The 16182-nt window shown below is 36.8% G+C and overlaps 1 protein-coding gene across 4 annotated transcripts in view; it reads left to right on the forward strand.

Moving 5' to 3' along the window:
* Positions 1-16182, forward strand: part of SelR (methionine sulfoxide reductase SelR) — a 28839-nt gene that overhangs the window by 11837 nt on the left and 820 nt on the right. For all 4 annotated transcript variants that reach the window (XM_065237126.1, XM_065237122.1, XM_065237123.1 and 1 more), the window contains exon 2: positions 6010-6324. In XM_065237126.1, the coding sequence (XP_065093198.1) occupies positions 6066-6324 (259 nt within the window). In that variant the 5' untranslated portion in view covers positions 6010-6065. The remainder of the gene's footprint in view (positions 1-6009; positions 6325-16182) is intronic.

Below are 16182 nucleotides of genomic sequence, written 5' to 3' on the forward strand. Positions count from 1 at the left end.
CACAGACATTCGTTGAAAAATTACAGGAAAACTGAAAAAAATCACCGAATTGTTTACCGAACGTTCAGCTGTTGAGATTTCGGTGAAATTTCACAGATTTCGGTAAAATAATCTAAGTTTGCAGGTTCATTAGTCCTCTGCTATGTCAGAACTGGATCGCCATTGGGGCATGTCGGCAGAATTGCAAAATTTCTTGAATCAGCTTGTTTTCCCATGTTCTGTCGAACCTTTTCAAACATGGGAGAAAATCCGTAGTGAATATACCCATGTATACCCGATTGCTCGAGACTATTTATCAAGAATGGTAACAAGTGTTCCGTCAGAGAAGCTATTCTCTAAAACTGGTGAAACCAGACAGAATCCATATCGGCTCAATGAAAAACGCATGGCTCAATTAGTTTTCTTGGGATCCCTCTCGAATGAGTTTTGGGATATCTGAATTAAGTACTTGCCGTACTTACCTGCTTTTACACTCCGACCATCTTATCGTTTTGTTTCATATGCTAATCTTTCGTTTTTTGAATCGTTCATTTAATACCAATAAATCGAACCTGTTTAATCACTCACCTAATCAAGTATCCTGAGAAAAAAACATCCACATGTCAAATGAAATCAAAATAGTCATTCACTATATTCTCATCACGTATGTATGTTACACTCACAACTTTAACTGCGTACGTGCTAAACAATTTATTTCTAAATTATATCAATTATCACATGAACATTTCAAATGGTCCTATTTGCTTTGATCGATTATCTTCATTGACTTTCTCTTTTCATAACCACTGCTATGCAAACAGATTTCGCGCTAATTCTACCACATAGTTTGATAAAGAAGGCGATAGCGTCCAAAACGTCAAATACAACAGGGAAAGGTTTTTGCAGCTGAGTTATTAACCAAAGAGAAAGTCAATGAAGAGAATCGATCAAAGCAGATAGGACCTTCTGAAATGTTTATCTAGAAATGATTACTAAGCACGGTAACCGCAAAATACCCAATAATGACTACAACACACTTAGATTTTTTTTGCCGAGATGGGCACCACCGAGCAGCTCGGCATTTTATTTTGCTGGAAATTCAGCAAAAAATATGTTTGTTAGCTGAGATCTCGGCAAAATTCCCGTTTGTTAGCTGAATCTCGGCAAGTTTTTCACTGAGATCCAGCTAAATAAAATGCCGAGCTGCTCGGTGGTGCCCATCTCGGCGAAAAAATCTAAGTGTGAAAGTAAGCATTTTCTAGGGAGACTGGGACTACCCATTAAATGAGTAAAAATATTACCCATTTATGAGTATTTGTTATTCAAAAATCAATCCTTACTACTTGCTTTTGTAGTTGTAATTACTCATAAATGGGTAAAATTTTACTCATTTAATGGGTAGTCCCAGTTTCCCTCGAAAATGTTTACTTTGTAACCATTTTTGGATATTTTGCGGTTATCGTGTAAGCGAAATGTCATAACAAGATAGCTTATGTAACGTATTGTCAACTTTAGACTGAACTTGGCGTTAATTTGCACCAACTTTCCTATGTTCCGTTATATTTAAAACATTTTTGTGCCATTTTGAAAAATTAATCGATTCAAAAGATCGATTTAAAATTATTGATTAAAAAGGTAAATCAATTATTTTCAAAAAAATGAATCGATTCACTAAGATCGATTCTTGCCTCAAGATCGCCCAATACCCAGAACGCTTCATGATTTTCTGCACAAAACCGACTGACACCTTGGACTTTTTAGTGACACCTCGAATTGACATGTTTGGACGGTTGTTGAATTTTACTGTCCATTGAACCACTTTTACGACCACTCCCTTTCTTCCTTCGGGTACTCAGACGCTCCTTGAAGGTTATTATCACACGAGATACAGTTGTATTTGAAATTCCAAGCTTTTTAGCGATCCATCGGTGGTACGCCTCTGGGTTTTGATTGTAATTCCCCGTATTTATTCACAGACAATTTCCTGTTCCGACGACATGACTGAAATACTGTATGAATAACTATGAAACTTGACAGATGTAAACAATACACTATGAATAAGATTTACTCAAATTTTCAGGTTTTTTTACTCATACGGTTCAAAAGTTACAGAAGATTTTCGGTGTGCCATTTTTATCTAATACACCCTTTATTCAAAGACTTGTATGCATTGTGAGTGACCTAGTTACAAATCAATTGTGAATTGTGTCTACTGTCTACTATTTCTTCCTGTATTTGAAAATATGCATCTATGCAAACTGGTTCTATATGAAATAGTATGTAGGGGAAACGCTCCTATAGTTGCGGTACGTTAGAAGCGTTAGGTTCCTATAGTTGTGTACGGAGTCGCCATACACAACTATAGGAACCTAGTGCTTCTAACGTACCGCAACTATAGGAGCGTTTACCCTAGTGCAAGGTGATTTCAAATTCTGTCCACTGAAGCACCTTCAAAACAAAACCAATCGTTACTTATTAAGAGTAAATGCTTGTATGAGAAAAAAGAAACGTGAACTTGGATCAGCTGCCAATTGAACTTTCCAAAAAAGTGTAGAGAATCTAGCTAAAGACTTATCAGTGCACTATGGGAGTCCAGTTGGCCAATGAGAAGAAGACCGACTTTCTCCGATTCGTGATTCATGTTTGTCCATCGGTGGTAGACTATTCAACCGAGAAAATCCCAGACAAATCATATACTTACCGAGATCCAAGTAATAGACTCGGACAGTTGCCGATTTTTGTGAAAATCAATAATAAATACAATAGGTTAAATGATGGCTTCAGCACCTATTGACTGTTTTCGGCAACCCTAATTTAAACGTTAATTTCGCTATATTTTTCTCACCAAAACACTTCGCTGAATGTATTTAAACGATTCCTTAGTCTTTCAGCTTCAATCTGATTACATTTTTACTGCTGAGCAAACCTGTTAAGCCAGGTTTGTCTTCAAATGAAATATACGCACTACAAAATATGGCTGATTTCGCGTTCCCGATAGTAGAACTTCGAGTTCCCGATAGTAGAACCGTAGAACAGCTGCTTAACACGCAGCTCAAATGGAAAGATTGTCGAAGAAAAAGAGGCTACCGACAATAGTAACACTCAACTGAGAAGTTTGGAGCGTTGTAAAAACGTTTTCAACCCGTTTTGGACAATTCGAATGAAATGGATAGAATAGCCAGCAGCAGATAAATGTAAACAAACAAACAAACACGTCATATGTGTGCGTGACGCTGAGAAGTTGCTAATAGAAGTTCGGACGCTGCTTAGATTGACGTGAATACGTAAAATCCCCTATCACTTTTCTCTAAATTGGATACATTTTTTCCTAGGTTTAAAACTAAGAGTAAGAGGAAACAACTGGCTTCTTTTTATCTGTGACGTTTTCTTCTTCTTTCGCGGAAACGACCGTGCAAAAACTATTTCATTATGGGCGACGCAGTCGACTGTCAAAATACAAGAAAATCGATTCCCTGTTGTAAAAATTATCGCGTTTCTATACGTTCACCCTTCATAGTCTGGCGGATAGAATCTCGGAAACCAATTGAGCTGTCAAATAGCAGATTCAATCGAGCAAATCATGACCAACATCAGAAAAGAGCAAATCAGCTATTGTGAACAATACTTCGGAAACCCTTTTCTTGTGTCAAGGCTCGCCTATTCACACTAACACCATCTTCAGGTTGTGGAAAGTTGCTCCTATCCGATGATGCTGGTAATTTACCTTCGATTGGCGAGGAAAAAAAATCAACGTTTTGTTTACAAAAGTTGATAGTACGTTTTCAATTGTTGGTCTACAATATATTGAATTGGTTCCGCTTTTTGATAGATAGAAATTCTATACGCCAGCCTATAAATATAGCGACTATAGTTCACCCGGCCGGCCAATCAGACGCTGGTTCGTGTTTGACAGAAAATTGGTTCAAAAAGCCCCCCTATTGTCTCCTCTTCCTCTTAGGTTTAAAAATGGAAAACTGGAATCTTTAATCATATGGTTTAAAATGACGTACAGAGTATTTATACTCGATCATTTAAAGTATTTTTTATTAGAGACACTTTACATCTAATGGTGCATTCTTGTTATGAAATAAATAATTACAATGTATTGTACATATTAGTGTCTATTCGTTTAATCTCTTCTTCCTCCTCGTGACGAAGTACTGTTTTCAGACAAGAAGGGTCAATGTTGTATTTTGCCCGAACATCATTATATTTACTGCAGTCCAGCAAGCGGTACAAGCACATATCGTCGATAATAGACGATTGTTGTGTATGAGAACGCTTGCGCAAAAAGACTAGTAGGGAGGAAGACGGATTCGAAACTCAAATGTCATTAGCCAAATACATCCGTAGACTATAGGTCCACCGTTGTATAATTGGCAATGGACCCGTGTACTGAATGGGAATTGTGGGTTCAAATCCCATCGGTTCCCTTAGATTATTTCGAAAATTTTCCGAAGGAAAGCGTGATCAGAGATGCATCGGCGCCGCTAGGAATTATTTTAGTAAATATTTAAAAAAAAAGTAAAAGCCCAAATATATCTAAATGTGTTAATTTAATATTTTAAATTTGTTTAATTAAAAAAGCTTATGAAAAATTCCAACTTTTGGCAACAAAAAATGAAAGAATTTGAAAGTTCGTGTTCTACGATTTTTCAATTTTGATGTGTCCATAGTTTTGCACATTCCAAAAGTTTACAATACTATCACAACACAAAATTTGCCACTTTACCGATTTATCCGATAAAAGCATACAAAAAACTGATAATATCACTGTATTACAGCTTATTTTCAAAGGCTGTAATATTCTCTAGCGGTGGATTATCAAAACATTTCAATCCAGACATAACATCTACATGAAAAATCAAAAACAAAGAGAAATTTTCCGACGATTTTTTTTTAGTTGAGACATGTGAATGGACCTGACGATATGTTCGTGAACGTGTGCGTAACGGTCAAGTGAAAGTTCGCATCAAAATGGATTGAATTTTTTACAGAAACCCCAAACTGAGATACGAACCTAACTAGCTTGTTGTTTTCAGAAATACTTGAAGCTTGAAGCCCTCGACAAATCGACCGTTTTCCACACAACCTTCGTCACGGAGGAAGAAAGTGTGATTTATGATCAACGAAGCTGATTATGGCTACCTTTGTACGTCCTGTGCGCTTTTAGCATCAGTCAATTAACTGGAATCATGATTTCTAAGCATCATTTCATACTTCACACTGGGCTTCCTATCAAGTGGCCCCTGGTGATGCATTTCAATTAACCACCTATCCTAGACCTAGAAACATGTGCCACCGTTCTTCGAACCGGCATCGAAAAGTGCAGTTGACCGTTAAATAGATCCAATTGTATGCATTAACCGTCACGGTGTATGCGGATCATCCAGCAGCGTCAAGAGTGAAGGTGTGTGGGCCGTCAATTGGAACATCAATCAATTATGTTGGGCGAGCTGGTAATTCATCTTTCAGACGTTAACTTCTGAATAAATAGGTAGTAGCCACATTCCGCGAGCACGGCGTCCAATCGTTTCTGGCTTGTTTAGTTAGTATTTGCTCTGTGTGCATTTTTAAATTGTGTATACATGTTTCATTATCGAATGTGGAAGATTCAGATGCAAGAACGCACCTACATCCGCTCGTTACTTTTTTGTTTTGCACTATTACGAAGCAATTGTTGATGTTGCTAATCAAAACAATTGGCACTCAGTTGCATTTTTGCGCTCTTCGTTGCTTTGCAAACGACTCACTTAGCGCGTGGGCGTGATGCTGAAATAACTTTCAAGTTCAAGTTAATTAGCCAGATTTGGGGATTGGTACTGCTTCCTGAATGTTTACATAATAGTTTTTTCTCAAGTCTTGAAGAGTTGTGGGGTTGAGGCACGTGGCTTACATTTTTAGGTTTCAAAGGAGTTTGTGATCATTTTTTTGCACGCCTAATGGTGAAGGGCAGATCGGATTTCTTAAAAGCAAAAGATGAGCCAAGGGAATTCACAAACAAATCTTTTTTTCATTTCACTTTTGCAGCTAGCAGCAAGGAGCCTTCTGGTGCCGAAACCCCCGGCGATAGAAGTGACGGCACAATGAGCGTAGAGAATAAAGCCGAACTAGTGGCGAAGCTTACTCCCCTGCAGTATCACGTCACCCAGGAGGCCGGCACCGAGCGGCCGTTCACGGGAAAGTACAACAAATTCTACGAACAGGGTACCTACATTTGCGTGGTGTGTACCCAGGAGCTGTTCAGCTCGGACACGAAATTTGACTCCGGTTGCGGTTGGCCTGCGTTCAACGATGTACTCGACAAGGGCAAGGTGACGCTGCACGCCGACGGCAGCTTAGCCGGTAAGGAATACATATAGTGAATCAATTTGGCGTGTCTGTGTGGCCTAGTGTTAGCAGCTGAGTTTTTGTTGAGGATGCGCGAGATTACGAAACGAGATTGGTGCTTGCTTGGTGAATGAATGGAAGTGTTTAGTTTAATGGTTGTTTGCATGATTAATTTATCTTCCATAGGTTATCAAAGACATGACAATCGACTCTGTGACTAATCAAATCCACTGTTTGTGCCAATTGAACACAATAACTTCATCAACATTGTCACAACTTTTCGCCATTTTCATAAACCATCCTACCAGCAGACGAATCCAATCAATCATTATTTGCAAGCTTTATCTAGTTGCTTCGTCCATTGTTTAATGCCTAACGTCAAAATCTGAATACTGGGATCCTCCAAAAGTGCGGTGGGTGGTGCCGTCCACCGAATTTGTTTTTTTTTATTTATTTTTTAAACACTAGCATTTAATGGTGTACTGTAAAATGTCAGAAGAATTGTTGTCCCTAGATCTTGAATTCTATAGCTTGAGTTTAAGGAATTTTGTTCTTGAAGATCTGATTGTGTTCAATGCAGGGTATTGGTTTTACTCTTAAGTTCTTGGCATACGAAATTGGAAAATATGAAACTACGCACTTAATGAAGTTGCATCATCTTAAGAGAGTTGAGATAGGGTTAACTACCCCATTTCCGGCCTATTAAGCACAACCCGCACTTAGTCTTCCTTAATCTAGCGCAGTTTAGCACCAAGTGGAATGTTATTATTACTGATGGTTTTCAAATTTATTTACCTTTCCGTACGTACCGTAAGATTTGATAAAGAGAAACCAATCGTTGAGATATTGTCAAAAGTCTAACACTGCTTCTTGACGCCAAACTCGGCCTACGGATTCTAAACTCAGCCTAACGCATTGAAACGCCAATGAATTCACTTCGGCCTATCGGATGAGGATAACAATTGATTCAGTCGGAGCGCTTCTTTTGTTTTTGTGAATTATGGGTGCAAACCTTCATTTCACGCGTTCTAATTGACTTCGTTCGGTAGCTTATTAACTAAAGTATAGTACCAAACGCATAATTGACTTGTTAACTCTTAAATCATGGATTTATTTGAAGTTTTCTGCTCGATAGGCCCAAAATGGGCGATTAGGCCGAAGTAGTTCTCTACCCTACGTAATGAACTAAACAATAATTTAAAAAACTCAGGATTGGGGCATAGAAAATGCCAAGATCTAAGCATATGAAATCCTGAGCATAAAACAACTATGAATAATGTCCAACAAATATCTAGAAAAAAATATGTATGAGTTTTAAACATTTTTGCTAAATATTAGTTCATAACATCAAACAAAAAACATAAAAGGCCGAAAAACTTCTAGGGGACCGATGGGAGCCTCAGAATGTACGTTTATCAGCAGGCATTCTACAAATCGGTCATTGGATTCACAGTAGAGCTATCACCTGAACAGTTCCACGCCGAATCGGATAAACTCGGCCTTCTCCGATTTGCATAAAACTTTACATGGTCGAATCATGTTGAATGTTGTAATTTTGTTCAAAATTGTGTCTTTGTCATTTTTCACTAAATTGCAGCACGAAAACGTCTCTTATGATCGATTTTTTGTAATTTGGAAAACTATATCTTAAAAATTTATTATTTTTTTTTAATAAAAGAATCTCATATAAAATACAAACTTTTGAAATATTGATAACCAGACACTTGTAAATTGGCAAAAATCGTTAATAAAGAACTTTTGGTCAAAGTTTTGAACTTTTTAGTACGCTTTTTTATGTAATTTCTACACAGAAAATAATATATGAACCATTATTGATCGTTATCTGTGCAAAAATTACATAAAAATGCTAGTTAACAAGAAGCTTAAAATCAATCAAAAATTGATGTCCATCGATTTTCGTCAATTTTCAAGTGTCCATGGATTTAAATACTCCAAAAATTTGCATTATTCATTTTTGCATTGCAGCTTTATTAAAAAAAACTTATAAATATTGAAGATATACTTTTTGAAACATTTAAATTTTTAACTCTTTTTTTTTAATTCTTACTCAAAATCACTAGAAAATAATACCCTGTGTATTTTTCCCAGAAAGACTTTACTTTTCTAAACAACTTTGTCTCAGACGTCATTTCGAACAGAATTGACATTTTCGCGCTTCAATTTATTGAAAAATTTAACAGACACCATTTTGTAAAAAAATACAAGATCCAAAATAGCCGAATTTTTGCAAAAATGTGAATGTTTGCCCACAACACACAATTATGCAAAGTTTCATTTCCAGGGCTAAAAATTGTACAGAACTATGCTGTGGCTACCACAGTATTTTACATTTGATCGTTCATATACAGTAGCGCCAAAAGCATGCTGTGGTGGGCTCAAAACTTGACCATGCAAATTGATCAACTGACCACTTTGTCAAGCAGTTTTGGCGTGACTTTCTACCAGCGATTTCACAAAACTGGACCAACTAATTTTTATTTTTTTTTATGAAACGCACAAATGTTGGCTACTTTTCTTGTGGTTCTAGAAGAAAAAATCTCAAAATAATGTTTTATTTCAAAGTTCGAGTGGTAGTAAACGTCATTTTAACTGCTCGAATGAAGTGGTTAATTAATAAGTGTTAATGCAAAACTTTAGGTAATTTATTAGTGTAAATAAGGAACGACAGTATATGATCACAGTTTTGTGTGTGCATAGGAAACGATATTCTGGACTTAACAAATATTTTTTGTATAAAAAAAATAAAAATTATTTGTGGAAAAAACAAAGTTCAAAATCTTTACGCAAAGTTTATGTTCTACGATTTTAGTAAATTTTAATGTGTCCGTCGTGTTAAAGTTTGTTGCTTCCATTTTACGACGAAAATTTGTTTTTTTTTTAATCAATCCAACTTCCTACGTCATTTCGATCATATGAGCCGTTTCAGTGCTATGATTTATTAGAAAATATCGAACACGCCATTTAAAAAAAATAGGTGCGAGTCAAAATTCCAGCACATCATTAGTCCATTTCCCTTAGCGGGTTCTCCCTTCCGGACAATACTCGCGAAAGAAAATTTTGATGGTTACACTCGGGTGTTTTGTGTCTCGTTTTCAGTTCTGAGAGTTGCATTTTATTCAGTTGCCACATACAATGAGCTCAGTGTCAGATCAATCTTCGAACCCCGGACTAAAGTTGCGTGCAATCAATAATATTTTCGAGCAGTACCATCCATTATCAGAACATGTAGCAATCAATACGAGATTTTTCAAGGTTAGCATAAATAATACCCTGTTTTCTCGAGGTTCTAGAAGAAAAAATATCAAAAAATGGTTCCACGGTAAAGTTCGAGTGGTAGGAAACGTCATTTTCTACTGCTCGAATGATATGATCCATTGAAGGGTGTCCATAGTTAAATGGCATCACTTAGAAGTATTCGCCAAAAATAAGTTTCTCAACCGATTGTCATTAAATTATAAGGGAATGTAATACCAACTGGTCGAAACTAACGATTTTAAATTGGCTCATACTGGACTAGCCTATCGGTCCCAAGTACATCAATTAACGTACCCCATTCTAGACGAAATTCTAGTACTACACTATGTTTGTTTTGATTCGCTATGAAAGTTTGACAGATAAAATGAAGAGTTCGTGAATTTTCCTATGTTTCGGGGGGTGTAACGATTAGCTTGGGACCGAAGAGAGTACTAGAGCTGAGCCAAAAAGTTGAGCACGTTTCTTCTGGACCTTCTAGTCTTAGAGTTACCTCTATGGTAATACTAAATATAAGCTTGGTTTACTAATCTAATCTAATATAATCTAATTTAATCAAATCTAACACAAACGCAGCCAATACGAGAAAGCATCTTGGAAAATAACAGTTGTGTGTACAGCTTACGTCCCCTCGTTCTAGCTGTCCTATTATGTCGTTCATTGCGGTTTGGTGCTTTCTGAACCTTGAATGAACGTAGTACAGCTTATTTCTTGGCTTTCTGCACGAAACTTTTTGTCAGGTACAGGTTTTTAGCGACATCTCGAACGGAATAGTTAGGTTTGTGTTTGAAGGCAGCAACCACTCGCTTGTTCCCATATTCGTGAACCACAGCCGTGAACCATAGTCAGGCATGGAAAATCATTTGCATTCATTTCACACATTCATTTACATTCATTTGCCTCTAACTTTTTTCATCAACAGCATTCCGCAAAATGATGTATAGAGCTTTTGTCGATTTTTTTTATTAGCTACAAGTTATGTTCATAACTCAAATCTGTATCTGTTATGCATTGTTACTGTTTTTCAGTGAATGTAAAATACATTCACTGAAAAACAGTAGTGGCTTCTGTTCGCTCTGCTTCGTCATGCATATGAGATACGGATTTGACTTGTTAACAAAAGTTGTAGCTTACAACAAAACCTACAAAAGCTCTGTACATCATTTTGCAGAATGCTGTTAAAGAAAAAAGTTAGGGGCAAATGAATGTAAATGAATGCACGAAATGAATGCAAATGATTTTCCATGCCTGACCATAGTTCACGGTGTATATTTGAGAAAATTTTGTTCTGGATAGCTGGCTGTGATTTTTAGTTCACGGTCCGTTCCCGTTTTCGGAAACGGATTTTTTTCCGAGCTTCAACGCAGTACGGAACACTTTTTCTTGCACTCACTTGCCTTCGATTGACAGTTAAACCACAGAACAGACATAACACTTAGAAGAAAATTCTTCAAAAAATATCGTCAAGTGTATTTTGCATGCGCACTAGCACCATCTATAATCCACATTCCCAAGCATTGTTTTGCAACCGGAGCATCCCTCGTTCATGCAGTTTTTTCACTAGTTGCTTTTCCCTCGTTCTGTCAACGCGTCAGCTGTGTTGAATAAAAACAAAAAAGATGGAAGTCAGTGATGTCGGTTCTATGAAATTTTCCGTAGATCTATAGAATTGATTGAATTCTGCACAAATACGGATATGTAGGAAAAATTCACAGAAGCTAAAACTTTTTTTAGGGATTTGTTTTGTTTGTTTATTTGGCTTTTTCTTTTGCTGGAAACAAGTTTTAAACGAGGTAATGCATCACTGGTTAGTGCCCTTTCTAAATGTAGATGTATCAATGTTATATGTATCAATCAATGATATTCATGGTGAAGTATTGAACATCAATAACTGGTAAAAGTTGATAGAATATTACAGTCATCAACATGATTTGTTCTCGAATTCTGTGTACATCGTACAACGTAATATTAGGAACGGAATGGTTAATGTCCAGCAGTTTTGATTTAATATTCAACAACTTTTTTTTTGTATTCGTCAGACGTGGTATGTGTCTCCAGTGGGATGCCTTGACCACTTATCATTTTCAAGAGCTGACATCTACTAACTAGACGTGAAAAAACACTGGTATCACTGATAAGTTCGAAATGTGGTGGATTGCTAAATGCTTCACTGGCGCCACCATGACAAATGCAAGCACATTCCCAACTAAAACATTACTTTCGATGAATGTGATTGTGAGTGTTATGTCTGTTTGTCTGTGGTTAAACCATACTATAGAGGTAACTCTAACACCCGAAGGTCCCGAAGAAACTTGCTCAACTTTTTCCCAAGTTAATCGATGCCCCCTAGAATTTCGACTAGAATGGGGTAGCCTTTTTTTTAAACTTTATTTTAGAGATTTGTAGAATGGGGTACCTTCATCGATGTACTTGGGACCGATATGCTAGTCCGGTATGTGCCAATTTAAAATCGTTCGTTCCCATCGATTGGTTAAACGTTCTCCGAAACGTTTTATGACAAGAGAAACAGTAGATTGTTGGATTCCCAACATCTTTCCTATGGCTCGGTGCGAAAGATGTGGGTTATTGAGGCACGCTGTACCCTCGTATACATTTTCAAAAATACTAGAAATTTCACACTCACGCAGTGTAAACAATACACGCTGAGGCCAATTTAATTAAAATTAACCCAAAGGGCAAACTGTTACAGTTTTTTAAAAGTGATGCAATTTAACTGTGGACGCCCTTTATCATTAGTTTGACAAATATTGTTGTTGAAAGCCTCTATAATAAAACCAATCAATGTAGCAATTTAGAAAAAGCAAACCATAATTGGACCTGCTGACCTATCTTGCTCCAACTCACCGTACATTACGCTCTACGGGATAAGGAGGAGCAGAAAGGTTGGAAATGAATGGCAGTTGGAAGATAGTAACAAAAGATTTTTTGAAGCATATCTCGGATAGAGATTAACAATCCCAGGGGTATACTGATGCTTAACTCTGTGTGTCAAAAAATGGGTACGGTATTTCTAGAAAATAAGGTTTTTCAAGAAAATGGCGTTTTAGTAAAATATCTATACCTTTTTATAAATTCAATCAAATATACCCAATACCGTCCCAATAGTTGATGAATGTATGATGAGAGTCAGCATTCAGAGACGTATCTTTTTAACATGTGCTTTTAGAGCCGTTTTCCTAAAATTTAAGGATAGCTGTACACTCAATTTTAAGATAGAGTGCATGTCTTTGCTGACTAGGCTATCGGGAAGTCCAACAAAAGTGCTTACACCAGTATACAGATAAAGAAGTCAGTCAATTGGGTTCTTAAAGTTTGAAAAATATATCCGTTTTAATATTCATCATCTAAAGAGCTTCGTTTTCTGAGGACGATATTTTTTTCTTCGAACCCATAGACGTTCATCTCGATTTTTAAATTAAGATTTAAAGCAAAATAATAGCTTCACTAATTGACCAGCCAGGTAGGGTCCAGATGTAAGAGCTGCCTCCCTGGCATCGGTACCATTGGTACTCAGTATGGAAAACAAGATCGACGGAAAACAAATCAAGGAAACAAACAAGAATATGCATTTACCTGAACACCCTTAAAGAACTGAAAGATATCAAAGCTGGTCTGGAAAACTAATTTTGATTATCAATGTGATTTGATAGATCACATGATATATATCGGCTCATGTTAGTTTCTCGCCACTTCCCCAATGGTATCCGGAACACGGCCGGGTCTAATCCATGTCAATATATGTTGACTTCTTTCGCAGGGATATTGCGATTAAGATGTGCGGGTTTGGTTCAATATTACTGTTGACACTCCATTTGATTAGCACTGAACTTCTCATGTGATTTAAGGTGTCGCATTAAAGGGTTTGCCCATGTCAAAAACTTGCAACAACCCCGGGGGCACCTGGAACATGTCCAGATGTGACCAATGTGATCTTAGACACTAATTATGATTCTTATTGATCTTTTTATAGGGTCTCCGGTAGCTCAGTCGGTAAAGGCGCAGATACAATGCAAGACTATGCTGGAGGTGGCTGAGTTCGATTCCCGGTCCGGTCCGGGTTGGAAAATTCCTCGACTTCCCTGGGCATAGAGTATTGATTGTACTTACCACACAATTATACTAATGCAAAAATGGTACAGGCATCGAAAGCTCTCAATTAATAACTATGGAAGTGCATCTAGAACACTAAGTTGAGAGCACGAAATTCAAAGAAAAAGAAGAATAATAAGACCTTATTATATAATTCTTTCGTGATTTAATGTGTCAGATTATGGGTTTTCATTCAAGATAATTGTGATCATTTTCCCGGGATTACCCGGAACATGCCCGAGTGTGGCCAATGTGATCCTGAACACTCTGTTTGACTGCCATTGTGTTTGTTTTTGTATTTTCATGTGTTTTGATGCTTCGCATGATAGATTCTTAGTCATGTCAGATTATAGCCACTTCCCTGATGGTACCCGGGACATGTCCGGAATGGACAATGTTCTTTTTTTTTTGAATCATCATGTGATTTGATGTGTCGCATTATGGATTTGGATCAGAGCGTTAAACATTAATCAATGATTAATGATTAACCCTTTCCTTCCAAGAAGGTTTTTCGTTGTATTGAGATGCAAAAATGTCTTTTCGAAAAAAGTTAAATATTTCATATAGAAAAGGCTGCTTCGAAAAGTATTTCGTCTTCGCCACACCTAGATTATTATCACCCTGTTCACAATGTCCCTCCTATCCATACTCTACCCCTGGTCTAAAATATTCCTGAATTTCCTTAAAGCTCTACTGGGATTATCTGAGGTTTCCGCAGTCTTCTTTGAAGTTCTCCTTAATTTTGACATGTTTGTGATGCTTAAGGGATTTTCAGGGAACTTGAAGGTTTTCAAATACCCTGGCTCATCCTGTAGTGAGTTATTATTTTCGAACATAAGCACAAACACAAAAATGGAACCTTGACGAAAATAATTATGGTGATTTAGGTAGTCAATTTAAAGACCAATTATCAATATCATCTATAGAGTTCATTGAACAGGATGTTGTGAACACTAATGCAGATTTTTAAAGGTATAGGTTTTAACAGGAATATTTAAGAAATTTTAAATTGTCAATACTTATGTATTTTATATCAGGATTGAACATGGTCGACGTCAAGGATCTTGAAAGTTTTTCCTAAGTACTAGAAGAGAAGTCTAGAAGTGTCTTATATCAAATATATTATATTAACAATATGATCCACTCATTCGCTTAGCTGGCGAACCAAATGTTTAGCGATGAAAGCACCTCTGTGGCCAAAAAGGCTACCAATGTATTTGTTTATCGTCACGAGGGGTAAACCAAATGAAAATTTGTTTAATATTTCAAATGGATGTAATTCAGCATATTATTTTATTTGATGACAACAGTGACATGTCAGACAAATTTTAAAGTAATATACACAATGTAATTAATGAAAATAATGTGACTCTTACTTTTGTAATAAGTGCTATATTCGCACCCCTCGATTGTAAATGAATGATTGTTGCTGACCTTTTTCAACGCTAGATGGTGCGTGAAGCAATATTTTGCGGGTCGCCATTGCAATATTTGGAAAAGGCATGAATGGATCATATTGTTAATATGATATATTTGCTTATATCCAAATTAGCTGAATGCTGGCTATACAACTCAAGAACTCATGCGGTTATCTAAGCAATTGAAATATGAACACATAGACATATGAGACTGACACCGACGGCAAGTTTCCACCATACAGACCATCATCAATCGTGTTTACACGTATCGTCAATTGTCATTGCACTATCAGCAGCAATTATTTATCATGTTTCCATTTCAGCTGGTCATCGTTTCACTATATATAGGACAGGACCTACAATCGCTTATCGTTTTGCGCAATCATTAATCTGCAGAGCTTTCAATGTTCCATAATGCTTTCGATACGCTTTATCATTGCTCGCCCAATTAGACGCACTTCATCGCGCACTTCATGACACGTTGTTTTTATTTTTTTAATCTTCTCTAATACGTTATACGGTTTGGAATTGTTTTGCTCTATTAAGTGAGTGGATAGTTAATTTTTTTTGAGAGTTTTAACGTTTAGATGCTTGAAAACTGAATTTTGAGAACAGATTTCCATCGAAGCAGTATCGGTGTCGGTTCTAATGAATTGTTATTTCTCTTTTTCTTTCTCTCTTCTCTTTCTTCTCACACGGATAATTGAATATCAATTAAATGAATTGCCCTCAATTGAATTGTCACTGCGAAATGTACTCTCTGCTGCAACCTCCTTGATATTGCGCCACGAAAATAAATAACACTCGTGGGAATTCGTACCCGTTTGCGGCCGACAAATTTGACTCGTGGCTGTTTCGTCGATGATTTTCATTGGATTATTTTTTACTCACCAACATTTATTTCTTATCTGCTTTTTCATCATTTCAACATTCGTAACGTTCTGCATACGATCATCGCATTGGTTCACCCAAAATTTTACTCACACATACACTCTTCTGTTCAAAATTTGACCCACCTCCTCCGAAAAAAAAAACCTGGCCCACAAAAACCCCAATTCCCAAAATAATTTGC

The sequence above is a fragment of the Ochlerotatus camptorhynchus genome, unplaced genomic scaffold (assembly GCF_037179485.1).
Source record: "Ochlerotatus camptorhynchus isolate MF236.1 unplaced genomic scaffold, CSIRO-AGI_Acam_v1.1 ptg000592l, whole genome shotgun sequence".
Taxonomy (NCBI): Eukaryota; Metazoa; Arthropoda; class Insecta; order Diptera; family Culicidae; genus Ochlerotatus; species Ochlerotatus camptorhynchus.